The sequence below is a fragment of the Mustela lutreola genome, chromosome 6, assembly GCF_030435805.1.
Source record: "Mustela lutreola isolate mMusLut2 chromosome 6, mMusLut2.pri, whole genome shotgun sequence".
NCBI lineage: Eukaryota > Metazoa > Chordata > Mammalia > Carnivora > Mustelidae > Mustela > Mustela lutreola.
The window spans coordinates 156,187,236-156,214,893 of NC_081295.1; the positions used below are offsets into that span (position 1 = coordinate 156,187,236).

Here is a 27,658-nt window from a genome sequence, read left to right on the forward strand (position 1 = left end):
CCCAAAATTTTTCTGAAAAGCTTAGAGCAGCAGCCTTGGAAGTTCTGCTGTTTGCCCTGGGAGGAGTGGGAGAGAACCAGGTCATCATGAGAAGCAGAGCTGGACCTGCTTGGAGTCGCCCAGCAACTCGTCCTTCTTGGGGCTTTTGTCTCAGCTCCCTTCCTCCCAAGGTTGACTCCCTGGATGGTGGCGGTGGCTGTCATCTTGATGGTCCTAGGATTTCTGACAGTTGGGTCCATAGTTTGCACTTGGAGACTCTACAAGGAAAGATCCAGACAAAGAAAGGACGAATTCAGCTCTAAGGGTAAGTCACAGGCTGCTTGTCAGGCGTGCTACCAAGTGGGGTTGGACCCAAGTCCTCTGGGATGGCTGCCAATGGGAAGATACTCGATTCCAGAATTCTGAGAGTCGAGGGAGGGGGGATTATAAGGCACCTGAAGCCACTGATACCCAATATGAAGATCTGGGGTGTAGAAGGAGTCAAAAGCAATGCTAACTGAGATATCAGACTGCTGTTTCCTCACTGCCCACCCCCCCTGCAGCCAGACTCTCTCCTCACTTCTAACTCGGTTTCCCAGTAAAGATGAAAGATCTGATCTCAAGCCAGTAGGAACTTCCTGCACATTTCTTAGGAAAAAAACCATAATCCTTGTTCCTCATTTATTGATAAAGTCTCAGTAATCCTGAACTGACCTTTTGCTCCTTTGTGTGTCCCTCACACCAGTTTTCTCCCCTCCCTCATGTCTGCTTTCAAAGGTCATTAAGGTATTTTTGTTTGTTTTCCAGAGAAACTCCTGGAAGAGCTCAGTAAGTTCTCTCTTCTTGTCATGAATTCAATAAGGTGTTCTCTCTCCTGTTAGGAAACCCGTCACTGACTCTCTCTCTTTCATTGCAGGATGGAAAAAGGCTACAGTGCATGCAGGTCAGTGGCTCTGAACTTCTCAGACTTCTCAAGGGCTCTGAGGCTCTATCCCCCAGGGATTCAAAGTCCTGTCATACTTGGAAATAAAAACACTAACCCATTGTTGTGGTGAGGATAGATAGGGAAAAGATGATGGCGAACGGCCTCTACATTTTCCTTGAGGCACGTAGAAGGCCTTTGGAAGACATTTAGAAGACAAGCCCCTCTGACAGGGACCCATTAGGCATTGGTGACAGTCAGCTCACACATGACGGGTGACAGGAGGAGGCCAAACAGCTCTCCTCCTGAGGGGGCCTGACAGCTTCTCGAACAGTCCTCTATTTCTTTTTGGAGAAGAAAGAATAAGTCTTGTAGCACCTCACGCTCACTGATGCTGACTGAGACTTGTTCTCTCTCTCTCTAGTGGATGTGACTCTGGATCCAGACACTGCCCACCCCCACCTCTTTTTGTATGAGGATTCCAGATCTGTCCGGCTGGAAGATTCCCGTCAGGAGCTGCCTGAGAAACCAGAGAGATTTGACTCCTGGCCTTGCGTTTTGGGTCGTGAGACCTTCACGTCAGGGCAACACTTCTGGGAGGTGGAAGTGGGAGACAGGGCTGACTGGGCAGTCGGGGTGTGCAGGGAGAATGTGGTGAAGAAAGGGTTTGACCCCATGACTCCAGAGAATGGGTTCTGGGCTGTGGAGTTGTATGGGAACAGGTACTGGGCCCTCACCCCGCTGCGGACCCCTCTCCCCCTGGCAGGGCCCCCCCATCGGGTTGGGATTTTCCTGGACTATGAATCAGGTGACGTCTCCTTCTACAGTATGACCAATGGGTCCCATATCTATACTTTCTCCAATGCCTCCTTCTCTGGCCCCCTCCGGCCTTTCTTCTGCCTGTGGTCCTGTGGCAAAAAGCCCCTGACCATCTGCCCGGTCACTGATGGGCCTGAGAGAGTCACCGTAGTTGCTGATGCCAAGGCCTTTGTAGTGAGTACGAACGTTTACTAAATAAAGTGTAATAAATAAATGAATAAATAAATAATATGTAGTAAGTGCAAACCCCTACTAAATGAAAAACAGGAACAAACTGCAAACTAACCACATAGCAAGTAAGCCTAGACCATATGCGTGTAGTGATAACAAACTAACCACATAGCAAATACCACATAGCAAGTAAGCCTAGACCATATGCGTGTAGTGATAAGATTAGCGCGGAGTAACAAGTTGTAAATATTTTAACTTGTGCGAAATATCGTAGACCAAAACATGTTTACAACATGTGTGTGTTTTTGGTGTGTAAGCGTAAGAAATATAAGTGATGTAATATGTTTATGAAGGAGACTTAGCACAGTATATAAAGAGGCATCGGGTTGGACTGAGGTGAAGCGAGTTCCCTGTCGGGAGAACATCATCGTCGGTGTTACTGACACCCCGACAGTTTCGTTGCCGACCACTCGCTGGTTCTCAGTCTCAACACGGTGACCTCTCTGTCTAGATTGTGAGGCGACGTCTCCTTCTCCGTGACAACGTCAGCAGACCATGACCGGGCCACGATAGTGGTGCGGACCTCGTCCCAATAAAGATCAAGTGAGTTACATCATATCCATCTCTCTATCTCTTCTTTACACGTTGCGACCTCCTGGCGGGACGCAGGGGTTTTGCTCGCGACAGTTGGCGTAGTCGGCAGCCGTGGCCGGTCAGCACGCAACTGGTTCCCAGTTGGAGTAGTCGGCGGTCGTAGTCCGAGTCACGGGAGGAGTTGATGAGATCGGCAGCTGAGGCCACAACCCCCGATGCAACGACACACCCGGCGGAGACAACTGCGTAAGCCCCTAAGGACAACCCAGAGAATCCTCCAGAACGCAAGGAAAACGGGAGAGCTGATCCTAAAACTTTTGAAGGAAGAGGACAGAGACCACCGAGACAGGTCTACTACCCCGGACCTCCCCAATCTACCAGACCGCCTACCATTGCGGAAGTCTGGAGGGCCAGACTTCATCCCACTGGACAGCGACGAGGAAGACGACTGAACCAGGTTGGCAACCCCCACCCCAAACTAACTAACGGGAGGACGCAAGGCAAAGGGGAAGGGTGACACCCTCGCGTGGGCCGTGAGCTCCGGCACGCGAAAAGGACGCCACAGACCCTGGGGAACGCACCCGCCTATTTCAGGCGAGCCCCAGCCCAGCGAAAATAGATGAGGGGGTGGTTACTAAACAAGCTCGAGCACAGCATCCATAACGACCTTAATCAAATTGAACATAAACTACATGGTAGCTACTTAAATTGGAGTTGGTTTCGATTTCAATACAAATTAAAACTTAGACTGGCACAATGTTTACTAAAATGAAAAGAGCCTTTGCAAAACTGTTGGTCAGGGAGGACTGGAGAGAACTTAAACCGCAATCTCCATGGAGAAATATAGAGAAAGTTGTACAAGATAAATTTCCCGAGTGCAGGAAAGGTACTAAACTTAATGATTTATTAACTGACCCAGAAAAGGTGCAGCCATTATTGGAAATGGCACACCGAAAAGAGGTGCCAGCAATTTTATGCAAAGTCATCGATGACATAAACAATGACAGGCTCAAAGGCAAAAGACTAGTCAGAGAAGCCATCGGTAAATCAAAAAACCTCTTCCTGCAGATGGCTCTTGCAGAAGCTTACCAAGATAGCGGTAATAATATGGCCCAATGTAACTCGGTTACAATAATCAAAATATCAACCCCTATGAGAACGCCAGGTGAAGGAGTCCAGATCAGGGACATAGAAACCAGAGAGTATAGTAGACAAGAACTGACATCCTTGAGAAATGATTGCGCACAAAACGGCCTTAATGACGCCAAATGGCTATTAAAATTATGGAATAAAGGGATGTATAGCATAAGACTCTCGAATCAGGAAATGAAAAATCTTAACCTATCAATAGACCAACCAAATGTAGCGGAGGCACTACAATTTTATTTAGAAACAGAAAACACTGTCAGGACAGTTTTTGAATGGATAGCCATGGCATGGATACAGGCATTCCCAGTTTTAGATGGAGAACACCAGAAGAAGGTATTAAGGTCATTAGGAAACTTTGCCTATTAGAAATAATCTATTATGGCGATTTAACCAGTCATCCAGGCAGATTCCAACTAACAGCATCAATGAAAAAAGCTTTTATTAGAGGCGGACCCGATAACATGACACTGGCTCTCAATGCAATTATGGCAAGAATGAACACAGGACATGACATAATAGAATACTTGAGGAATATGAGGGATATCAAACAAACCCCTAAATTATCTAGGACGTGGCCTAAACAGTCTCCTAGCAATAAAACCTGGAACAGTACAGGACAACCTACTGAGCGAATGCCTCGCAGCCCAATACAATGGGCCAATATTAGGAGGCAAAATGAGGGGCCTAATGCAAAAAACGACATAGGGGCTCCCCCGTCTGGCCAACGAGGGAGACCCAGGGGGCCCAACAAGAGGCCGGAAGGGCCACAGAGATATTTTCGCCCAAGAGAACCACAGAAAGATCCCTACCCAGGAGTCCCTCAAAGACGATTTTATCTCAAAAAACCAATACAGAATGTCTACCAAGACAGGAGACGCCAGACACAGTCAGGGCAAATAGGGATAAGCCGCTTTCGCGATCGCAACCAATCTTTGCCTTTACAGCGAAAATCCTTCTACAGAAGGACATAAGACCATATATACAGCTAACAGGCAGCCTCCATGGAAGTAAATTCCATGATTCATTCTCAATAGCTACCGGTAGTAAAATCACGTTAGTACGTAGTACGCCCAGAAATAGTACCTATCAGTGAAGATACTTATAAACACTATACAGCAGTTTGCATAAAAGGACAAGAAATAACGGGTTATAAAACATACATGTCTTTGTATATATACGATATATACGATAAGGAAGTAAGCATAGATATAGTTATATGCGCACATGATAGATATAGTTATATGCGCACATGCCCCTTGTAATATATTAGGTATAAGAGAAATCATAAAAAATCTTTGGAGACTGGATACCATTGAAAAGACTTAAAACCATCAAAATGGATCCAGATGAACCCGAATGTATATGCTTGACTATAGAAGAATTAACAACTGTGAAAGTAGAGCCCATAGTTTTACCTAAGATTAAACCATGTTTCACACCACAATACCCCATTAAAGGGAGGAAACAGGAAATTACTGATACTATCTCAGACCTATTAAAGAGAGGAATTATCGAATATACACAAAACTTTAACAGCCCAGTATGGCCTGTTAAGAAGCCCAATGGAAAATGGAGAGTAATGGTAGATTATAAAAATATCAATAAGAATTCCCCTAAGATGCCAGGCCAACTACCAGACATAGAAAATATAACTAAAGAAATTACAGATTGCAAGCCAAAATGGATGGTCACTATCGATCTGAGTGACATGTTCTTTGCTATACCCCTACATCCAGATAGCAGAGAGATTACCACATTTACATGGGAAGCCAAACAATATCAATTCACAAGAGTCCCACAAGGATACAAAAACAGTCCGATTATTGCCCATAGTGTTATCCAGCAAACAATTCCATGGAACAAGAGTCCAGAGAACACTAAGGTCCTAACATATGTGGACAATATCATTATTCTAGGAAAGGAGGAAAAAGAACTAAAACTAGCTATGGATATACTCATTGATGCATTATGCAACAATGGATGGACCATTAATATGGACAAAGTCCAGGGACCATCCCATCAGGTAAAATTTTTAGGGATTATATGGACGACAGAAGGCCCCAGTATTCCCGATTCGGTAATTAACATTATTAATAATATACCAGAGCCCACTAATAAAACAACACCTGCTAGGATTATTTGGATATTGGAGGAAACATATCCCCTATATGCAAGCTATCCTCACACCCATCTATAAAATAACTAGGAAAGCAGCAGATTTTAAATGGACAAGTGTAGAACAAAGGGCATTTCAGATTGCCAAAAATATGATGCTACTCCACAAAAACCTCTTTGTACCGCAGGATGGAGGTACTATCGTTATCGATATCCTGTGTCATATGAACTACATATGTTGGGGAACCTACTCTAAGAGAGAGGTACCCTGAAACCTATCGGATTTGCATGTAAATGTTTCCCATATTCTGAGAATAAGTACTCCCTGTTTGAGAAATATGTATATGCGTATTTTATAGCATACACGAACCTACAATTTGAAATTGGCGACAAACACACGATCATTAGATCACCTATACAGATCCTTCCTTGGCTTAAAATGGACGACGTAATCATAAAACTATTGGTGGGAAAAAAACCCACCAATCCAAAAATCAACCCAATTACCAAATTTTACAGACACTTTTGGATGTATAAAATGACCCCCTTCGGGTATGTTAAAACATGTCCCTCAGGGAGTCAGGGGGTGGAATGTAGTGAGTACGAACCTTTAATAAATAAAGTGTAATAAATAAATGAATAAATAAATAAATAATATGTAGTAAGTGCAAACCCCTACTAAATGAAAAACAGGAACAAGCTGCAAACTAACCACATAGCAAGTAAGCCTAGACCATATGCGTGTAGTGATAAGATTAGCGCGGAGTAACAAGTTGTAAATATTTTAACTTGTGCGAAATATCGTAGACCAAAACATGTTTACAACGTGTGTGTGTTTTTGGTGTGTAAGCGTAAGAAAAATAAGTGATGTAATGTGCTTATGAAGGAGACTTAGCACAGTATATAAAGAGGCATCGGGTTGGACTGAGGTGAAGAGAGTTCCCTGTCGGGAGGACATCATTGCCGGTGTTACCGACGCCTCGACAGCTTCGTTGCCGACCACTGGCTGGTTCTCAGTCTCAACTTCTGCGATGACCTCTCTGTCTAGATTGTGAGGCAACGTCTCCTTCTCCGTGACAACGTCAGTGGACCGTGACCGGGCCACGATAGTGGTGCAGACCTCATCCCAATTAAGATCAAGTGAGTTACATCATATCCATCTCTCTCTCTCTTCTTTACACATTGCGACCCCCTGGCGGGACGCAGGGGTTTTGCTCGCGACAGTCTTCACTAAGGAGATCCCACTGTCCCCCATTGGGGAGGACTCGGCCTCTGGGGATACCCTCCATTCTAAACTAACCCCCCCCCAGCCCAGCCAAAGGGCACCTTAAGGAATATCCCAGCCCAACTGCTTTCTTTTGTCCTAAGCCCTCCCCTCTGTCCCCCCGACACACCAGCTGCCAGGTCCACCCAGGCCCTGTTTCTCCCTGTTGGGTAGGAATCATTTGGTCTTGGGGAGGTAGTGTTGTTGCTGCTAGAGAGTGTGGTGTCTAGGGCCTTCCTCCTCTGTTTCTGTGCTGATACTTGGGGCAGGGAGGTGACTCCAAAGCTGCTTCTAGCATTCTCCTATTCCCAGAGACCAAATCCTGTAGGGAGAGAGAACTCAGCGATCAAGATGGGGTTAGACTGGCATGGGCTTATGACAGAAACATCTGAGTCTCCAGAATAGGGATGTGTAGAGGAACAGGTTTTAGGCAAGCAGGGAACTCAACAGGTTCTGGGAAGGTAAGATTCAAGGCTGAAATCCCGTAAAAGAACTTGGGGGGACATCACAATGGAGGACTGTGAGGGGAACCCAGGCCAATGATGAACACCTGGCTGGCTTCTAGACTTTCTGGGCCTGTATGTCCAGCTGTCAAAGACACGTCCTGGAGAGTAGAGGAAACTGGCCCTACTAGTGTGGGATCTGAGCCATTGGTTTGGGGGCCTGGGAGGGGATGAAATGATCAAGGCTGGGGGCCAGACTGAAACTCTGATCCAGGAGAAAACTCCAGATGAAACCCAGTCTGGGTGGCTGGACTTGCCCCTGCTCCTGTTGTCCTGTCTGCCTCAGCCGGCCTGTTTCCCCCTGACCCCAGGGGTCCTTCCAACCTCACTCTGCAAACCCCACACAAGTTTCCAGCTCTCTTCCTCTTTTTATATAGAATCTCTCCATCCCAGAGCTTTTCCAGGACCCTTCTCAGTGACATCACCTCTTTATCCGCTCGGGCCTCGGGACCTCTCAGCCCTCCACCCTGCCTCTGGGTTAAAACCCCAAACGCACCTTCAGTTCACTCCCCCCACCAGCCTTCACTCCCCCCGCCCTTCATCTCCAGGTCTGTGTGTCCCCAGGTCTGCTCCTCCCCAGGCCCCAGATGCTGCTCCATCCCTGGGTGGGCCCAGCTAGGCTAGGCACACACTCGCTCAGTCTGCATTTTCCTGGCTACACATGGCTCGTCATGCCCACGGACTGCAGATTTTTCCAGGCTCACACCTTCCATTTCCAGAATTTTTTTTCCAGTTTCCAGAGTAGATGTTGCCCATGGTCTTAAGCTAATAAATAAGTATGCTGATTGCTGAAGGCGGCATCTGCAACTTTTCTTTATCCCGACAAGTGGAAGTGACATAAAAACAGGAAAGCAGCTGCGTGGGAATGCAGCTGGCTGACCACTGGGGGTCTGTGTGTCTAAGACTCCCCTGCAGGCCGGGTTGAAGGGGTGGGGTTGGGTGGGAAGGGGGGGTTAGGGGGGACCCCATCTCTCCTCCTAGAAAGGTAACCGGACTCCTGGTGTAGGTGAGTGAGGCTACCTCTTCAAATGTTAACAATACTTTTCCAGGAGGAGGCAATATTGGGGAAATTTCAAATGGTAATACCTTGTAATTGGAAAACAAAACAAAACAAAAAAAACCTTGGTGATCTTTAGAAAGCCCTTGTCGGAGGATTCCTGTTTGAAGAGCCTTAGAAGTTACCAAGGTGACATCCGTTGGCTTGGGAGAGTCTTAGGTGTGAAGAAGTCAGGAGAACAAAGCAACTAAGTGGGCCACCTTTAACTTGGCCCAAGGGCCTGCACCCGGAGAACCAGATCGAAAGGGCCTCTTCCTCCGTCATTTCATGGATCCCAACACCCAGTGTCCTCTTTCCCATGCCCCTGCCTCTAACATGTTTCAGCTGACGCTGTCTACCCCATGCCACCCCTCCCCCATGGTCCCCCTGGGAGAAAAATATTATTTATCTAGCTTTAAGTGTTCATTTGTGCTCACATTATTCTTTTAGAAAGTCAAAGAAAAACAAAGTCCAAGATTTCTTTAAAAATACTTAAGAACCTCCGGCAGTTGCTCTGGTGATGTAACGTATAATGTGGAACCTGAAATGCACACGTGAAATCACCCAGAACAGACGGGACTGCCCCAAGAACCCCGCTCTGAGAACAGAAAGACGATCACAGGTTTTAATCATCTCTGTGACTCCTCTCCCCTTCCCCCTTGACCTCCCCCAAATCCATGATTTCTTTGAACGTTCAAGGAAAATGGCCACCAGACAGGAGTACTGAGCTGACAGTAGATTCGTTGGAAACATTTGTGTCCCTTTCCATCTCTTCCCACCTCCCCCAGGTCTATCCTCTTTGCATGAGACACTAATGAGGAAGAACTTACCTGATGAGACTTGAGGCTCTCTTTCCAGCTGGCACCAGCTACCAACGCCTAGAGGAAATGATCAGTGTTGGTAGGTCTGGCTTTATTTCCCAATTTTCTAAGAGACGACAGTGGTCATTGCTGGACTTCTAAAACTCAGAAAGTTTATCTGCATCCTTGAGAGAGATATTTGTCTTCAGAAAATGCTTACATACCATCTCCTTCCATATAACCACTCCAATAATCGGATTCTAACCTTCTCTACAGATTGTTTTCATTTTTTCCTCCCCGAGAGGTTGGGTTCTGGCTTTTCAGGTACCGGGGAGCACCTTCCTTCGGGGATAGTCACCATGGCTATATGCAGTGAGCCACGTGCAGACATGGCGGCACAGGTGGGCGCGCACACACGGAGCCCACGCGCATCCCTTGCGAGCATCCCTTGCAAGAGCGCTTTGAGCTCCTGCACTCTGATTCACACCTGTTGGGCCCAGAGCCCTGTAGCACAGAGACCTGAACACTTCTGAATGCGGCTCTTCCACCTTGCCCTTAAAAGAAAGATTCACCCTAAAATAATGATCTCAAACTTGGGTGCATACGAACATCCCCTAGGGGTGGAGGGAAATCTTACCAAATGCCATTCCCAGGTGGCACTATCCACAGGCTTTCCCGTTTCACCTCCTGCGGATGGCAGAGCGGAGCGTCGGTGAAGAGCTACAGGGTTATTGTGCTTTAAGCGGGTGCCTCGCACACCTGGGCACGGGTGGGAATTACGCGGAGCGCCTGCTAGCCGCGCGCGGCTGGACTCTCCCCGTGGCGTCCAATTCGGTAGGTCGGGATGGGCCTGGGAATTTGCCTTTAATTGGTTCCCTGGGGGTGCAGATTTGGTGCATAATTGAAGAGGCGAAGCACTGGAGTCCTTCCACGGAATTTAGACGTAGCCGTGAAGCGCCCCCGGAAAGCACGTTCTCGGGTGGACAGAGGCGAGACGACGGGTCTAAAATCCGCCTGGCGGTCAGCGGACTAGTTCGAGCTTTGTCTGAAACTCGCGCTTCGGGTCGGTGCTCTTCTGGGCACAGGGTCCTGACCGTGACGCCGGGCGAGAAAACCCGAAGCGGGTCCCGCCTGACCTTAGGTACGTTCGGAAAGTGGCTGCAGGAGACGCCTGGTGTCAAGGGCGCCCCCCGCCGGGTCTACGAGATACAGAAACGACTCGCTTTTTTGTTTCCTTTGGGAACTATTGCAGTAAAACGCCCGTACAGCAACGCCCGCAGATCCTCATGCAGAGAGCTAAATGCACTCAGAACGAGACGCCGGACCAGCCGGTTCCCGGGGTGGGGGTCGGGGGCTGGGGGGCTAAGCACCGGCTGGGCGGTTTACAGGAGAGGCTGGGGAGTCTGCGAGCACCTGCGGGCCCGGCCTCCGCCGCACTCCCCGGCAGCGACCTGGCGCCTCCTGGGACAGCGTGTGCACTCCGACATCGCGGGGGCTTTCACTATCTCACTAGCCTGCGGCCGAGAGGATGGAGAGTGCCCTGCCCGCACCCGGCCCGCCCCCCTCCGGGGGCCCGAATCCGAGGTTGCACGGCCGGTGCCCATCGGCCACCCGGCAACCGAGCGCCCCGGGCGGATCTCCAGGGCATACTTTCGGTCACTCTTTCACCGGAGTTCTCGCGTCTTGAGCAAAGGGAATAGTGTTTCTGCAGACCCAGAAATAAATTTGGAGCAACAGACACACCAGCAGGGTCAGGATGGCCGAGCGGTCTAAGGCGCTGCGTTCAGGTCGCAGTCTCCCCTGGAGGCGTGGGTTCGAATCCCACTCCTGACAAACTGCCGTTTTTCAGTGAACGTATCCCACCACCTTTTCCTATATTCTCCACGTGGAATAATCAGTTTTTAAAAATTTCTTATCATCGCTCTAGAATTAAGCACTCTGTACCTGGGAGACATTTAAAGACTAATAATTTTCATCTCATCTCCTCTTTCTTACATTCAAGAAATTGAAGGAATGTCAACTCCTAAATTACACTGATCTTTCCAGGGCCCCTCTTTTGTTTTGTTTACTTACAGATTTCTTTTTAATACCCTTTTCTCAATCTCATTTCCTATCTCCCACCCCCATAAGAAATTACTGGAGAAAGGTCATCTTTTTCTTTCTAAACGTGTTTGCAGAACATATACTTTTGCTTTTAGCTCTCGCGTTTTTAATTCACATAAATGACGCTGTTACATGTATCCCATTCCATTTTTACTTTATTCCTGCCCTACTAGGATGTTTAGGTTTATTTATGTTGCTAGACCAATCGCTTTTAATTGCTAAACAGAGATGGGCAAGGGTGTCTTTGCCTACTCACACAGGGATGACTCCCAAATTGGGCACCACGCCTGGTCACCACAGAAAAGGGCACCATCAGTGAACATCTTCTACATACTCCATTGTGAAGCTTTCCTTGACATACAGTGGGAGCCAAGGGCAGGTCATGAGGGCCTGGCAGTTTGCAAAATTTGCACTTCATAACAGGATCCAGGACCCAGGGAATGTGATTTAGAAACACAGAAATTTGTGTTTAGTGACATCTTCAGAAATATCCCTCAGGTTCAAGTTTCCTGATGTCCAGCCTGTTTATCTTAAGCATTAATAGCTAGTTACAAATATTAGCAAACAGTGTTTCTATTTTGAACTCCAAACTTGAGGATATTATTATTCTTACATGATTTATTGCCAAGCCACAAGTAATGAAAAATCTCAGGTAACTAGAATCTTCTCCTCACCTTTCCTTTTTAAAAAAGAAATCCAATCTAATACCTGCTTACAAAGATGGAAAACAGGGTGAATCTGTTTTATGATCGCTGATATTCAGAATCATTCAGCCTTCTCCTAAATTCCTCAAAATTCACAGAAGCGTCCATACATACACTGAAAGAAAAGTGAATTGGTATTTCATAGAAAGATTGTCATCAGTAAGGTTAGAAAGGAACAACCAAACAAGGTTTCCTCTTAATTGCCTAGGTGGCCACAAGTTCAGTCCTTTTCTGCCCATTTCAAGTCCCCACTTGGGCCTCGGCAGCATATCACAGAGGAGGAAATGGCAAATACGTGCAAAGAGAAGCATTTAGAGATATCTGGAGGCCCAACAGGTTGGTTCAATGCTATTGAGGCTACATGGGCTTACCCCTGACTCTGCCACTTCTGAGCTGTATGACCTTCCAGGCTAGTGACTTTGTACCCCCGTACCTTGGTGCCTCCTCTTAAAGTAGGGGAAATAATGGAACCTTCCTTTGTAAGGATGCAGCGGGCATTGCATGACTTAGCATATATCGAGTGCTTGGCAAATACCAAATGCCTGGAAAAGAATAAACACCAGATAAATGCTACCTTTTCCCCCGACAGGGTATCTGCTATCTCTGGGGCCGGTGTGGAACTCTGGAGATCCAGAGACAGCCCTTGCCCCAGGACATAGAGAGGTTGGCGATAAAGTCAGATAAAAAGCAAGTAGAGGAGTGTTGCTATCCAGGGTCAAATGGGAAACACAGTCCCTTCTTTCTCCATCTCCTCCCAGGAGAACCATAGCAGTCCAGCTAGAGACTCGACTTACTTCACAACCGGTAAATTCAAAAGCCACCCTTCCTGCTTTGGTAACACATGGTCTGTTTGAAAACGAAACAAAAACCCACGAAGCAAAAACAAAACAAAAACCCATGAAGCAAAACCAAAATAAAACAAAAACAAAAACCCCATGAAGTACATGATACTTCTCAGCTGTCAGGTCAAGTGCATCTGGGGTCTTCATGAGGCCACACATGGTGAGGATACTCAAAGGCCTTTGGTCATGTCCACAACACAAAGAAGAGTTTGAGGTGCAGACACACCTTCTCCCCTCATTGCTTCCACTTTGTAACCTCTGGTCACATGTCATTTCCTTTGCCTGGAGCACTTTGTCTGAGTCTTCTCCCCAGCCTGCAGAAGTTGGTTAGAATTCTCACCCAGAATATTCCATTGCTTCAGTAACCAGTGCCCTTACCTCAATGGTGCAGATCTACTGAGGGCCTCTGGGCAGGAAGCATCCCAGGAAAGGCATTCCTGGACCCTGATGGATCCAGAGCGTGAAGCTTAAGTCAGATTCAGTAATAGTCATGGTCTAGTGTTGACTTCTACCTGGTGACTCAGCTGTCCTCTGCATTTGATAGACGTCTGTACTCGAGACCTGGAAGAAAGGCTTTCGTGATTAAAGGATGGGAGGATGTAGTGAAAAAATGCCTTTCCATTGCTGTGTGATGCCTATAAAGAAAAGTGGGAGTTAAGTGGCAGAGTGCGGGGAACAATTCTCCATAAGAATAGAGTTGTTTCCTGAACGAGTCCTCAGAGTCCTGGGACATTTTGTTTCTACAGATAGGACAAGAGATCATAGTCAACCCTTGACCATCTACATAAAATAATGTGCTCTGAAGGTAAAAGCCAGCTGGTGGAACTTTCTGCACGGGGTGGTGGGGAGCTTGCTGGTGGGAGATGAGCAAGAGAGTTGCTAACAGCTACAGTGAGGTTCCATTTCTCTTGATTTGGTTTCTGTAGGGCCCCGGCTGCGAGTAGAACTCCAGACTACTTTTCCACTTCCCCTTTTTTTTCCCCTTCCCTCTTGGAGAGTTTGGGAGTAGGCGCCTCAGTTCTTCTGGACTTCCTCAAATCAGCCTGGAAGCTGCCATTTTCAGGTCTGCTTGTTCTAGGGGGCTAGCCACTCTGATAATATAATCAAGTAGATGCTTCTCCCTGAAGACTTCTTTTCTGAAATCTTGATGACAAATATGTGTTCCTGTTTGATTTTCCCATCCGAAAAACTCCAGGCACAAAACCACCTTTTAAATTACTTACTTATGTTATGCGGCTGGGTTTTAGTGGCTGCCAACAACACATTTATCAATCACCGCTGAGGTTGGCCTTTCTAAAAATACCGCCTGCAGATTGGGAGTGTGCATTTGGAATTCCCTTAGGAAAGAGAATAGAATGACCTGAGATGATGCTGTTGCTTGTAGTTTAAAATTGGTGATTTTGCGTGCTGCTTTCCCCTGTTCCTTTAGTAATGTGCTAAAATGTATTACATGCGAAATAAAGATGTTGACATCAAGAAAGATAGAAATTCTTTCTCCCTAAAAGAACGCAACTTCATCTTTATACCTCCTCTTTGCAAACAGTCAAAACGCCCACCCTTAGACCCGTATAAAACGCTTGAGTTAAATTCCGTAGGGGAATTTACCCCTAATATTACACTTGGTTAGCTCGTCCTCTTTCTTGAGGGTGGGAAAACCACAAAAGGCCCCGCTGGGATTCGAACCCAGGATCTCCTGTTTACTAGACAGGCGCTTTAACCAGCTAAGCCACGGAGCCAGCACGACTCCTTAGGTTCAAATCGACAGTGAAAAGGAATGATCTTTGTTTTTCTTGGGTGCATTTCTGGATTTTTTTTCACCATTGAGGGTCGGGAGTAGCCCAGATGCTTCTCCAGACCCTAAAGATGAAGCAGTTCCCGCTTCGCCCCGGGAAGACCTAAGAAACCGCGCGGCTACAGGAAAACTGAGTCCGCTTCCGGCGGCGCCAGAGGCGTCTAGTCCCAGAAACTGCGGGGAGGGCGGTTCTCCTGCCTCCGAGCGGAGTGTGACCTGCGGCCCGAGGCGGGAAACGCGCTCTGCTCACCCCGGAACACTCCCAGCACCGAGAATTGGTCCCTCGGGAAGCGAGCTCTCGGTCCTATAGTTCAGTGTTTAATTAAAAGTCCAGTCATTCCTAACCCCATTTTTTTCCGTAAAATTGGGTTTCACCTGCTTGTTTCTTGCTTATAATGTTGACTAACGGAATTCTAGAGTCACACCTTAAAAATACAAGACTTCATATTTAAAACCCAGTCTTAGACAGAAAGGAGCGACCCCCTCTCCTCTGCAACTAGAGAGGGAGAGAAGCTTTCTAGTCCCAAAAACTTGTCCAAAGGATCTGTTTGATAAGGTGTCAAATTGAGAGCATTCACAAGAATTTCTATATTGTCATGGGGACTTGTGTATTTGTAACTGTTCCCAGTTTCTTCTATTCTCTGTAAAATAAATCTGTCCTTGGGAATGAAATTTGAACAGAGAGCATCAGTGAAACTCCCAAGATTTTACAAATCATTGAGCCATAACTGTGAAAGTAACCTCCCCAGTGAAATTATGATTGGCTATGTTGCCTGAAATTTATTGTCATGGTGATAATTCCAAAATCCACATTTCAGTTTTTCTACCCTATATCAACATTTGAAGGATTTTGCTGTCACACTCTAAAAGACAGCAGTTGGCACTTAACCTCCACCTACATGCATGATGGGGAGTGAAGGGCTGAGTGTGAAAACGTGACTCTACTACTAGATTTCTTATTTCAGTAAAACAGACAAAGTCTCTGAACCAGTTTGAGACTCCATGAAGTAAGCACCTATTTCTTTAATATTATAAGATTAACCATCATGTTATTATTAGCGTGCCTGGAGTCAGTATAATCACAAACTGCACAGTCACTTCTCCAACAGATTTGACCTAACTGTGGCAGGCAGAAAGATGATAGGACCAACAGTATTTTGTTTGGGTTTTTCCTTTGGTGAGCAGCTGTCAAAATGTGCACAGCAATTCTTGGAAGTCAGCTGTGTAACAAGCCAGACACAAATCTTGGGGGGGGGGGGGGGGGACTAAGACTTAGAACTTAGAGCAGTCATTTCCAGAAATCTGGGTGTGAATTCTACCTTCTACTCAATTCCCAGTGTGACTAGCAAAGACCATGGAAGGGACTCTCACATTGGCTCTCTTGAACACATCTGAAATTGAAGAAGGTGCAGATCTCCATGTCATAGACTGCTGACAACAGGTGAGCGGCAGATAGTGACATTTTCCATACACTTGAGAGAGAAACCCGAAGGACAGTGTACTGAGACACAGAGGACAGAGAGGAGTCCAGCACCTGATGTGCTCGCTCGGCTAGGCTATGCTATCCAGTTATTCAACTGAACACTAATCTACAGATTGCTACAAAGCTATTTTGTAAATACGGCTAATATCTACAATTAGTTGACCATAATATATATAATATAATATAATATAATATATAATACTATAATATCTACAGTTAGTTGACAGTAATATGGGTGAGCCTACCAGCTGAACCAATTATTATTTCCAACAGTTGAAAGGCTTTGAAAAAAAAAATGGAAATTTTCCTGAGGAAAAAGAAATTCGGTTTCAAGATTGTTGCATCAGATCCTGCCTGACATTTTCTAAAGTACAGGCCCTCCCAGCAGAGTTCAGACTTGCCAGTCCTAGAAATACTTCTTCATTCATTCATATTCTTGTACTAGTTCTGTTTTTTCTGGACTCTGTTTCTCTGACTGGTACAGCCGCTGAAGAAAAGACTGGAAACTAGAAACTGGAACTTTCAGAAAAGAAGGCACGGGAGAAAGCTCTCCAAAAACGAATGAAAGCTTGCCTCCGCTCATGTCGGGTTGTGAACCTGAGAGAGGTTTGAAGCAGCAGGAGAAGCTTTCAAAATCTGCACAACAAAGGGAGGTGTTTGTAGACACTGAGGAGAGAGTAAATGTGGACAGGGCCTCCAGTTCTCTGAGCTGAAGCCCATTTTAGTGGTGCAAGATGGAATCAATGGCTCCAGTGACACTTTGGGATCTGCTCTGTCCATGCTGGGTATGTGATTAGCATAAAATAGGACCAAGAATCACCTGTTTGCTTCATTTCTGAAAATTCAAGTATCATTGTTCATGTTTCCAAACTTCTTTTTAGAAATCTCCTTTTGCTTCTGATAGGGAGGGGATAGTCTCTGAACTGGGTTGGGAAAATACATTTTTATCTGGACTAACTTGTTACTGAAATTATGGGTTTTCTTCGACTATGAATGTAGGCAACAGATCACGGTTGTATTTCAGACTTTTTGACTTTATCACTTTCAGAAATCACATATTTTACATCAAAGTACAGTTGTTACAAATTGCTTTAAATACCATTTATGCTCATGAGTGCTTTGAAATTACAGTATTTATTAGGCCTCCTGCTGTATATTGTCATTTCGTGCATTAATAAAGGAGCACAAGTATTACCATATCATACATTTTTTAATATTTTAATAACATATTCCAATACAATTGATTGCCCTTTGACATCTTCTTTATTTATCTTTTTTCGTTATATTTAAAAGTTATTTTGTGAGGCAGCCCATTGCCGCCAAAGTGCCCTAGGGGTACAGTACAACACCTCGTCAGAAGTCCTCTGCTCTACTGTCCTGGGGAAATTCCTTAGTAGATAGACTTTAATGTTATGCAGTAAGAGCAGCAACCTGTATGATCTTCCTAAGGGCTGCTGACATCTTATGAGTTGAAAACAACTATTTTCTAAACTCATCGCGTATGTCCTCAATATCGGGCAGTTTCACTTGGTCGGTTAACAGCCCTCAGCATGTTCGCAGCGCTCCCCCAGGCATGGAGATAACAATTACTTCTCCGAAATACAGAGAGGCCGAGTTCGCACACGGAAGAGATGCTTCTGTGCTTGCTGAGAAAGCGAACGCGTGAGGGCATGCATGTGCGTGCGGGCCGATGCTGCTTCCCTAGCCTTCCCGGTTTGCCTTCAGGGGCTTATCGTGCTTGTTTTACTTAGGTAATGCTTCACGGTCGTAAGCCTCGCGAAGGGCAGGGATCGTATCTCTTTTCTCCTCGGATCGGCTTCAAGCGCCTCGAACCGCAGGTAACACAAGCTGGTGAGCGAACGCGTGGATGCGGGGGGGGGGCGCGGGCAGAGAGCACGCGGCCGCTGGGGCGTGAGCAGGCGGCTGCAGGGGACCCGCCGGGCGCGCAGCCTGGGCAGCGGGGAGCGCGACCCCAGCGCGAGCGCGCCTCGCCGGGACCCGCCGGCGCCTGCGTCCTCACGAAGGCGGACAGGCGCCCCCATGTTCCCGCGCGGGCCAGTGGCGCAATGGATAACGCGTCTGACTACGGATCAGAAGATTCCAGGTTCGACTCCTGGCTGGCTCGGGGCGCGCGGTTCTCTTTTACTCCTCTCCTCTGCGCACACCGCCGAGGTCTATGGAGTCCGAAAATTGGGGCGAAGGGAGGTTTACCTGCAAGTTCTCCGCGGCAAGAAGCCGGCGCCTTTAGCACAGCTGGGGTCGTCACCCTCTGTCGAGCCGGGGCCGCGTCGCTTGGGTGCGCGCGGAATGTGCACGGTGCCAGGGCATGCCCATTGCGGTCGAGTTTCATAAAGATTGAGGACCCTATTGTTTTCCTTCAACTGGTCATTTTCAGAATAAATGGGTAAAGATTTGGTTTTAGGTTTGTACACTGCAAGAGCTTGATCTGCGTTCAGTGGCACACTTTTTGTGAGCGCTCGGGGTGCACGGACGCACACGCATATAAATACTCATCTGCAAGGACGCGACGGCGTGTTGGGCAGGGAGAATTGCACTCTGGAGTAGCGTTCCGCCGTGGCGTTTCCGTAGTGTAGTGGTTATCACGTTCGCCTCACACGCGAAAGGTCCCCGGTTCGAAACCGGGCGGAAACAAGTGGGACTCTCCCTTTTAACTAATTAAAAATTTTTCTCATGCATTAAAAAAATAAACGTGTATGTGTATATATATATATATAGATCACATCTTCGTAAATACGTTCCCCGCCTTCTGTTGTCTTGCGGCCTGGCCGCGGTGCGGAAGCTGCACCGCCCGAGGTGGGTCGGAGTCCCGCGGCCCCGGCGGCGGCCTGACGTATCGCGAGGGGAGAAGCGGCTCTCCCCCGCTCCGACGCGAGGCAGCCGGCAGCCCGCAGCCCCGGAAGCGGTTCCTCGCCGCCCGCCACCTTCCTGTTCCCGGCAGGGCCCACTGCGCGCGTCTCCCCTCGGCCCCACGGCCCGCGCCGGCCCTGCCCCAGCTGAGGGCACCCGCGCGGCCCGGGCGGCACCTGGGCGCCCGCGCCTCTCGGACGGCCGCGGGACTCGGGTAAGCAGCGGAGGCTTCCGCGCGCGCCTCCCGACAGTGGGGTGGCCCGGCCGCCCCCCGCGTGCTGGGGACCCTCGGGCGGTCGGGCCCGGTCGCGGTGAGCGCCGCCGCCGCCCGCCCAGCCCGCCTCTCCACAGTAACCGTACCGCTGGCGGCGGGGAGCGCCAGTCTCCGGGAGCGGCGCCCGCGGCCCAGCGGAGACGCCAGGGCGGAGTTGGGGGCGGCGGCGCGAGCCCGCGGCTGGGAGCGGTCGGGCGGGTGGACCGGCCTGGCCTGACCGCGGCCTCGCCCTCCCCGCTGCCCCGCTCCGTGAGGCCTCGCCTTCGGGAGAGCCCACCCGGCGGACGCCCAAGGCCCGCGGCTTCCGCCACTTGGCCCTGTGCGCTCCCCGCCAAAAGAAAGAAAACGAACCCAAAGTTAAGAAACGGACCAGCTGTGGATTCCGCGCGTTGCCTCGAAGCTTGAGGAAAGCCCCTGGCAGCCCCTGTTGAAATTCACATCTTGAGCGCTGTGTGTGGCCTCCGACCTCTGGCTGACACACGGCTTGCTTCCTTGGCCATTGCATCCATCAGGGGCTTTCCCGGTGCAGAAAAGTCTGGATATTCCCTGACAGCCTCGGGTATATCCTAAGGGTTGTCTTGGATGTATTATCACGACTACTCCTGCTTCCGTTGTTTTTGTTCCTGCTGCTGCTACTACTACTACTTTTAGGCCTAGTCTCTCAGGCCCCATTGCTCTACGTTCCCTGAAATGAATGACTACTATGAATATGGTGTTTTTACGGCCCTGAAAAAAGAAAGAATAATCTTTACCTAATGAGCTGTGGTTTTGCTTCTCTTCTCTCTCCCCAGCTCCGTCTTCCCCGTCCATTATCATACCGTCTCAGAAAAACCTTTGCTTTTACCATCTTGTTAATTTCCTTGTTAGCAAGACAATAGTTAGCTTTGGTACGTGCTCCTAGAGTTGTATCTGAGACATTTTCATTTGAAGTCTCTTCTCAGAAATACGAGTTAATGTGGTGCCCTGAAAGGACGCATGGGTCTCAGGGGCCTGGGAGATGCTCGGAGAGTTGTCCTCTCCCATCCCTCTGTGATGCCTATGGGCGGGAGTCCTGTAGCTGGGAAACCGAGTGTGCCCCAAGACCACCAGTTGCAGATGGGTGACCATTTCATTGAAAGTCTATGGCTCTCTGCTTCTCTTTCAACTAGGTGTTTTCTGGCAAAATGCAGAAGGAGACCTACAGTTTCAGACACTCTACCCTTTCTCGCTTCTTTCTACCACCCTTTCCTCCCCAGTCTCCCTCAATGCCAAAGGGAAGCTCAGGCTGCCCACCGTGGCTGATACTTCCTTTGGAAGGTGGAGAAAAGTAGGCTCTAGATTGTGGCTAGAGAGCTCTTGCTCCTGCGGCCCACTGCACCCTACCTACAACTTTTTATTTTGTTATAGGCTTTATCCTCTTTCCTAAGCTTGGTGTTAGCAGCCTTCTCCCAGGTCTTCCCTGCAACCCCAAGGTACAGAGCGAAGAAGGTGGCCTTCTGACTTTGGGGGTGGGATCAAGACTAGAACCAAGTTACAACTATTTCCCAGAAATCCGGGTCAATAACAGGGAACCAAAGGATGCTGCTGAAATGTGCCTCGTACCCGTTTGCTGGGAATGGGGTGGGGTGTGTGGGATGAAGTAGGATTTTCTCCATGGATACTGGAGTCAGGCCTATAATGAAAGAGAAAAAAAATATGGGAAAAGGATTTTGAGAGCTATGCAAAACCTCAAAATGAATCTAATCCGAGATGTGTTGTAGGTCCCTAAGGTCTTTACACTCCTTCCTCCTGTGGTAGTCCGCTAGGGCTGCCGCAACAGGATGTGTGTGGTGAGCCACGGAAATTTATTTTCTCACAGTTCTGAAGGCTGGAAGTCCAGCATCGAGATGGTGGCACTTTGGTTTCTTCCGAGGCCTCTCTTCTTAGCTCACAGATGGTCACCTTGCTACCTCTTTGCACGGTTACCCCTCTGTGGTGTCTGTGTCCCCATCTACTCTTATATGGGATTGGGACCCACCCATATGACCCCATTTTACCTTAACTACCTTTTTAAAGTTCCCATCTCCAAATACATTCACAATCTGAGGCCCTGGAGGTTAGGACTTCAGCCTATGAATTTGGGTGGGTGGGTGGAGGCACAAATTCAGCTCATATCTGGGGACTGAGATTGACGTATTAAATATATTATTGACAGAATTTGGAGATTTCCCAGCAGTTAACCTCACAGAAGACTGTAGGACACCTGCATCTCCTCGTTTTACTCATTCGCATATTTTTATTGCAGCTGAAATAGACTCTTTGCTTTTTATTTGACTTTTGTGTTTTTAAAGCTACTTCTACCAGTTAATTTAAACTTCGTGGGTCTGCTTCTAATGAAAATATGCAAGTCTTCGTAGCTAACATAAGTATTTTTTAAAAAGGCTGGAGTAGATGTTCCCTCTCCCCTGAGGCTGCTGAGGGAGAGAAGCTTTCCACATTAGAGGACAAGCAGTCTGGTTAAATGAAGAGTTAAATTGTGAACTTTCACAGGAATTTCAGTCAGATTCTTTGCAATGCGAAGATGAATGATTCAACGCTTTCACTATTTTGTTTGTTCTGTTCTCTGTTAATATAATTCTGTCCTTGGAAGTGTTATTTTAACAAAGGGGAATTGTTAAATTCCCCAAACTTTAAAAATTGTTGCCATGTCTTGATAATTTCTTGCCTTGGCGATTGCATTGAAAGTCCTATCTCTGTGTTCCCAAAGTTATACAATTACTTATATGTTTTATCTGCCCGTTCATAATATTTCTTTTCTCTCACATGCATGATGGAATATTTGTAGTCCTGTGACTTCTCTATTTTATGGCCTAACAAATTATTTCCCCCTTTTTTAATTCTTACAATAGGTTTTTTAAAAATTAGTTGACTTTATTTTTTTAAGACCAGTTTTAGTTTTTCAGAGACTTTATTTTTTTAAGACCAGCTTTAGTTTTTCAGACAAATTAAGCAGAAAGTAGTTTCTCCTGTTCTTGAAGTTTCTCTTATTAATAACAACTTGCATTGGCGTGGTACATTTGTTACAACTGATGAGCCAGTGTTTCCACATTATTCTTCACTGAATTCGTTGTTTGCTGTAGACTTCACTCTTTGTATACAGTTGAGTTTTACTAAATGCATAAGGTCATGTATCCACAATTATAGTGCGTACAGAACAGTTCCATTGTCCTTAAAGGTTCCCCGGTACTGCACCTCAAGTAATTTCTTTTCAGTTAACACCACTGTATGGTGAGAACGCTGCCCCCCCATCCCTCCTTGGCCTTCACGGAAATGAAATGTCTTTTATCCCACTGGCCCTTTTTCCTTATTTGTGTATCTGTCTCCTAATTTGTAAGGTCTCTGGAGAGTCAGCCCGTGGTCTCCTGATAAGCTTCCTAAAGGTGAGTTTCAAGGAACTAATCCATATTCGTGTACTCAGATACAGCATCCAGACAGCGGCCTGTTTTCCTTGAATTTATCTTTCTTGTTACCTGCTGTGTTTCGGCCTTTGACATGTGGAGATCATGGCCCCCCTGCTTGGGATGGACTGCAAGGGATCTAACATGAAGAAGACTGAGCCCAGGAAACAGACTGTGAGCATTCCCACACCAGGACTTGGGCTAAGAAACACAGTTTTGGAGTGAGATGGTTGGAGAATGGTATGGAGTGTCCATTCTTTAGGGAAGTGTGTCCTAGAACAAAAGCTCACCCTTTGGTTTCCTCTCTCATTCTCTGGTAACAGAAAGGTCTCTAAAAATATATGCAGAAGCTTTAGAGTGACATTTTCATTTTCTCTTCAAGCTGGCACACCTTTGAGAGTGAATGGGAGCATTATAAATAATTATGCCAGGGCAACAGGTATAAACCACGTGACCCTAATACTAGATGATTTTCATGCCATAAAATATCTCTCAATGTTGGTTTGCTCATTTTACGAACAGCTGTCTTTTCCTCCCTGTTCCTTTATGGGCATACCTTTACCATACCCAGAGTTGACCACTGTGATCTCTGGCATCTTTCTCAATTATTTTCCTTCAAAATTATTTTCTTTATTGTGTCAGAATTTGGACTTAAAAAAAAAAAAACCCTTTTGTTCTGTAAGGATTGTTCACACATTTCTGTAGTGATACATTCGGGAGAGAGAAAAAAGGGAATAAATTAGGCATAAATTCATTCAGTGTTTAGGGAAGCATGTTTTCGGCAGAGAGCAGGCGGAATCTCCTGGGTTGGAATGGCAAGCTTTCATCTGTGGCAACAGGGACTTTTCGGCCCTCAGGAATTTAGATATTTAGAAGGAAGGGAAGAGCACAGTAAGGGAAGAGAAGGGTCCAGCTAATTTCACATTAGCTTTTCAGTGAGTCGCTTTCAGCATGAGAATGTAAGTGTTTCTCCTCTCAATTTTGCTCTGTCCCCAAAGTTTCTTACAAGGTTATCAAGGAAAAAATACTGACTTATTCAAGGCACTTTGCTTCTCCTTTCTTCTTTATATGAACACATTTCTCCCTGTATTGCACGTGAGTGAAAGAAAAAAATGCAGAATGTCCGGTAATTTTAGTCATGGTGAAAAAAATGGGGAGAAAAATAGATAAATTTGATGTTTTAGCACCATTTGTAGGTGCTCACTTTTGTTAGCCAAGGAACATGTTTGCCCACTACGTATCCACATAGTGAGGCCCAGCAAAAACAAAACAGAACAAGACTGTGGAGCACTTTAGAGACAAGATAACACATATTTTTTTTTCTTAAAACATTGTAGAGTGGGACAGGGCAAAGGCTACAGAAATCCCCAGGAATGTTTTCGAGGGTGGGGCAGAGGTGTGAGGAGCTAGTCCTGGCCTCAAGCTTTAAAAAACTTCACACAGGGCTTGTGAGTGCCAGCCATCGGCCCAGGTCCTAATGACCTAGACTAAAAATAAATCACTTTCCATTTCGTGTATCCCTGAACCTGTCCTTTGGGCTACATACTTTTTAAAAGTAGTTTTTATTAATTCTTGGGCAGATACATAAAATGTCTCTGTGTAGAATCTAGAGAGGAGTACACCAGCCGTGCCGTCCTCCCTACCCTACCTCTGTTCAAGGGAGAGGGTCCCCCCCACCCCTTTCTCTGGACCCTCTTCCTCTCTCCAACCACCATCCTTTTCTCAACCCCCTTTGATGTGACTACTGTCCCAACTTTTATCTTTATCCCTTGTTTGTTTGTGGGTCTGTTTGTTTGTTTGTTTTCAGTTTTACTACCTGCTTGTAGCCTAAATGTGTCATTTACTTTTGTACTTGGAAATGGATCAGTACTACACATATCTTGCAACCTGTCATTTTTGCCCAACAGTATGTTCTTGAAGATTCATCCGTGTTTTTGCATGTCGCCGACATCTATTCATTTCTGCTTCTGAATAGCATTCCCTTTCAGAGATGCTGCTACTGAACGTATTTATTCTCTTACTGAAGGCCAGTGGATGATGTCGGGTTTTGAAATTACAGAGTCACCATAAGCATTCTTGTAGGATCTCCTCTGCATGTCTCCAAAAATTCCTCTAGGGAAACACTCAGAAGTAAAATTGCTTTCAGAATGTTTTCAGATTTAATACACTAATTTATACACACAGAAACACACATCCCGGCAGTGTATAGCACTTTAATTGTTTTACATCTGCTGAGTCCTTGATTTTGTCAATTTAGTTACCACCGGTTTGATGGGTGTTATTATGCATTTCTCATACTACTAATGAGGTTGAGCATACTTTATACTACATCTGTGAAGTACTTGTTTACACTGTTGCTCATTGTTTTAAAATTTTCCTTTTGTCCTTTTCTCATATGTCTGTAGAAATTCTTTATATATCCTGGATTCAAATCCTTTGTCAGTTCTGTGTGTTAGGAATATCTTTGGCCTGCTTATGTCTTATATCTTATCTTTTTACTTTTTCATACTATCTTTGATTTACACAAATTATTCATTTTAATATAGCCAAATTTGAATTTTAATGTAGTTAAATTTGTCAGTCTTTCCCATTTGGTTGACACTTTTTGTGTTTGTTAAATCTTTCTAGGAGCAGCGTGAGGAAGACTGAAACCGCCCCCCTCCCTGGACTGGCCAAGCCACCTGCCCAGCGCTGCTGCCACCATGCCCAAGAGAAAGGCCAAAGGAGATGCTAAAGGTGACAAAGGGAAGGTGAAGGATGAGCCGCAGAGGAGATCGGCCCGCTTGTCTGCGAAACCGGCTCCTCCAAAACCAGAACCCCGGCCTAAAAAGGCCCCTGCAAAGAAAGGAGAGAAGCTACCCAAAGGGAGAAAGGGGAAAGCAGATGGTGGCAAGGAGGGGAACAACGCTGCAAAGAACCTAGATGCTTCCACAGTCCAGTCACAGAAAGCAGAAGGCAGTGGGGATGCCAAGTGAAGTGTACTTTTTTGATAGTCTGTACTTCTAGTGACTTTACTGTTTGAAATACTATTTTTCTTTAATCAAGTTTTATAAAAATGTAGAATTTGGGTGTTTTTTTTCCCCCAGACTTAACGTTGTTAGCATACAAGACGCATTGTTGTTGTCCTTTGTGGTAAGTGCAAATACCACTAATAGAAAGTCTCAGAAGCTGGCTTGAAATGGGGGAAGATGGGATCTTCTGTCCTTGTTTTTGAAGATTATTCTTGGTTCCCAGGAGAGATTCTCTGACATTCACACATGTCAGCCACTTTGGCTTAGAAGCCTTACAGCACAGAGAAGCAAAACTTCATGTCTTCTTTCCTGATGCCGTCAGCATATGCTTGACTTCCTGAAATAGTTGTGATGTGGCCTTGGCTCCCCTAAAATCCCATGCTGGGTAACAGTACTCAGGCTTCCTGGTGATAACATCAAGATGGTGTTGCTCCAAAAAGCCAAGATTCCTGTTTGTAGTTTGTAGATCATTGCATTGATAATCTTAGAGTTTTTAGTTCCTTTCTTCCGTGTCCGAGTTGACCTGTGAAAAGATCTTACATGCCTCTTGTGAAATATCCACCCTTTCTGAGAACTCCCGCCTTTTCAAACACAACAGAAGACTGTTGACTTTTGTGGGAGGGGAGTTTGAAAGTTGTGAAATGTTATGGATTGTCAACCCTGTCCTCCTGGAAATAACTGGTTTTGAAAAGTATCTGATAAAGCTGAATACAAATTAGCTTCATGGTAGGGGGATCATTTCCTACCCAAAGTCATAGAGATATTCTTTCTTGCATTGTAAACCTTTTATAGTCTTGCTTTTCACATTTGTCTTTAGTCTGCTCTGAACTGATTTTTGTGAAAAGTAAGAGATAGAAGTTCAATATAGTATTTTTTCCCATATGGATAAGTGGTTGTTGCCCCAGCACCATTCTCTGAATACTTTATTCTTTTCCTACTGATCTATAACACCAGCTCTTTCATAAGTAAAGTCTCTGTGTGGGTGGGTCTGTTGATTATTTCTTTTCAGTCAATTTGTCTAACCTTGTGGCCGTACCATACAATCCTGAGTACTACAACTTTAGAAACAGGACTTCATATCTCAGGACAAATCCCACCTCCAAAAAAAATCACCACCAAATTTTTCTTCCTTGGGAGTATCTTGGCTCTTCTTAGCCATTTGCTCTTCTGTACAACTTTTAGAATTAGATTGACAAGTTCTAAAACAAAACAAAAATGTTGGAATTTTTATTGGATTTGTACGGAATTTATAGACTAAATAATACAATGTTGAGTCTTCCAATCCATGAACATGATACAGTTCTTCATTTACTTAGCCTTTTTAAGTGTCTTTCAATAAAGTTTTATAATTTTCTCCATAAATGTCTTTTGTTTATATTTCCTAGGGACTTTATACGTTTTGATGCTGTTCTTATGGTGTATTTTTACTTACTACATTTTCTGTTTTTAGCTAAAGCTGATGTTTATATCCAGCAACCTTGCTAAACTCTCACTAATTAATATGTCTGTATGTTCTTTTGGGTTTTCTACATAGGTAAACTGTATGTTGTGTATGTGCAGACAATTTTGCTTCTACACAGTTTTATTCCCATTTTTACTCTTTTTAATGCTAGGAATTGTCCAAGAGCTGGGGGCATAGCTGTGAAAAAACAAAAGTCTCTTCTTTCACCAAGCTTATATTCTGGTTGAGCCTGGGAAGAGAAGTAGAAAATACACAAATTTATGGGAGGAGGGTCCTTAAGTAAACAACTAAAAGTGGGTGCAATTTCAATAGGGTGGTTAGGGAAGTCCTCGATGACGAGATATTTGAGCA

The 27,658-nt window shown here is 46.0% G+C and overlaps 2 protein-coding genes and 4 non-coding genes across 10 annotated transcripts in view; 5 read left to right on the plus strand and 1 right to left on the minus strand.

Moving 5' to 3' along the window:
* The window catches only part of LOC131832951 (butyrophilin subfamily 1 member A1-like), a 34,882-nt gene extending 27,978 nt beyond the window's left edge, over nucleotides 1-6,904 (plus strand). The window contains exons 6-11 of the mRNA XM_059176184.1: nucleotides 155-304; nucleotides 787-807; nucleotides 896-922; nucleotides 1,326-1,894; nucleotides 2,403-2,942; nucleotides 6,798-6,904. Coding sequence (XP_059032167.1) covers nucleotides 155-304; nucleotides 787-807; nucleotides 896-922; nucleotides 1,326-1,894; nucleotides 2,403-2,450 — 815 coding nt within the window. The 3' untranslated portion in view covers nucleotides 2,451-2,942; nucleotides 6,798-6,904. The remainder of the gene's footprint in view (nucleotides 1-154; nucleotides 305-786; nucleotides 808-895; nucleotides 923-1,325; nucleotides 1,895-2,402; nucleotides 2,943-6,797) is intronic.
* Nucleotides 6,905-11,102: 4,198 nt separating this feature from the next.
* On the plus strand, nucleotides 11,103-11,185 carry TRNAL-CAG (transfer RNA leucine (anticodon CAG)). Its single transcript has one exon. It is a non-coding gene; the product is annotated as a tRNA-Leu (tRNA).
* Nucleotides 11,186-14,663: 3,478 nt separating this feature from the next.
* Nucleotides 14,664-14,737, minus strand: TRNAT-AGU (transfer RNA threonine (anticodon AGU)). The gene has a single exon. It is a non-coding gene; the product is annotated as a tRNA-Thr (tRNA).
* A 3,591-nt stretch (nucleotides 14,738-18,328) lies between these two features.
* Nucleotides 18,329-18,401, plus strand: TRNAR-ACG (transfer RNA arginine (anticodon ACG)). Its single transcript has one exon. It is a non-coding gene; the product is annotated as a tRNA-Arg (tRNA).
* A 454-nt stretch (nucleotides 18,402-18,855) lies between these two features.
* Nucleotides 18,856-18,928, plus strand: TRNAV-CAC (transfer RNA valine (anticodon CAC)). Its single transcript has one exon. It is a non-coding gene; the product is annotated as a tRNA-Val (tRNA).
* A 175-nt stretch (nucleotides 18,929-19,103) lies between these two features.
* Nucleotides 19,104-27,207, plus strand: HMGN4 (high mobility group nucleosomal binding domain 4). Of its 5 annotated transcripts, none has more exons than XM_059176298.1 (4): nucleotides 19,104-19,358; nucleotides 22,772-22,816; nucleotides 22,937-23,074; nucleotides 25,463-27,207. In XM_059176298.1, exon 4 carries the CDS (start codon nucleotides 25,537-25,539, stop codon nucleotides 25,807-25,809), a length of 273 nt encoding a protein of 90 aa, XP_059032281.1. In that variant the 5' UTR covers nucleotides 19,104-19,358; nucleotides 22,772-22,816; nucleotides 22,937-23,074; nucleotides 25,463-25,536; the 3' UTR covers nucleotides 25,810-27,207. The 5 variants fall into 5 exon arrangements, with proteins under 5 accessions (XP_059032281.1, XP_059032283.1, XP_059032282.1 ...); XM_059176300.1 differs by having other exon boundaries at nucleotides 19,105-19,358; nucleotides 22,937-23,008; XM_059176299.1 differs by lacking the exon at nucleotides 22,772-22,816 and having other exon boundaries at nucleotides 19,105-19,358; nucleotides 22,855-23,008.
* Nucleotides 27,208-27,658: the final 451 nt, after the last annotated feature.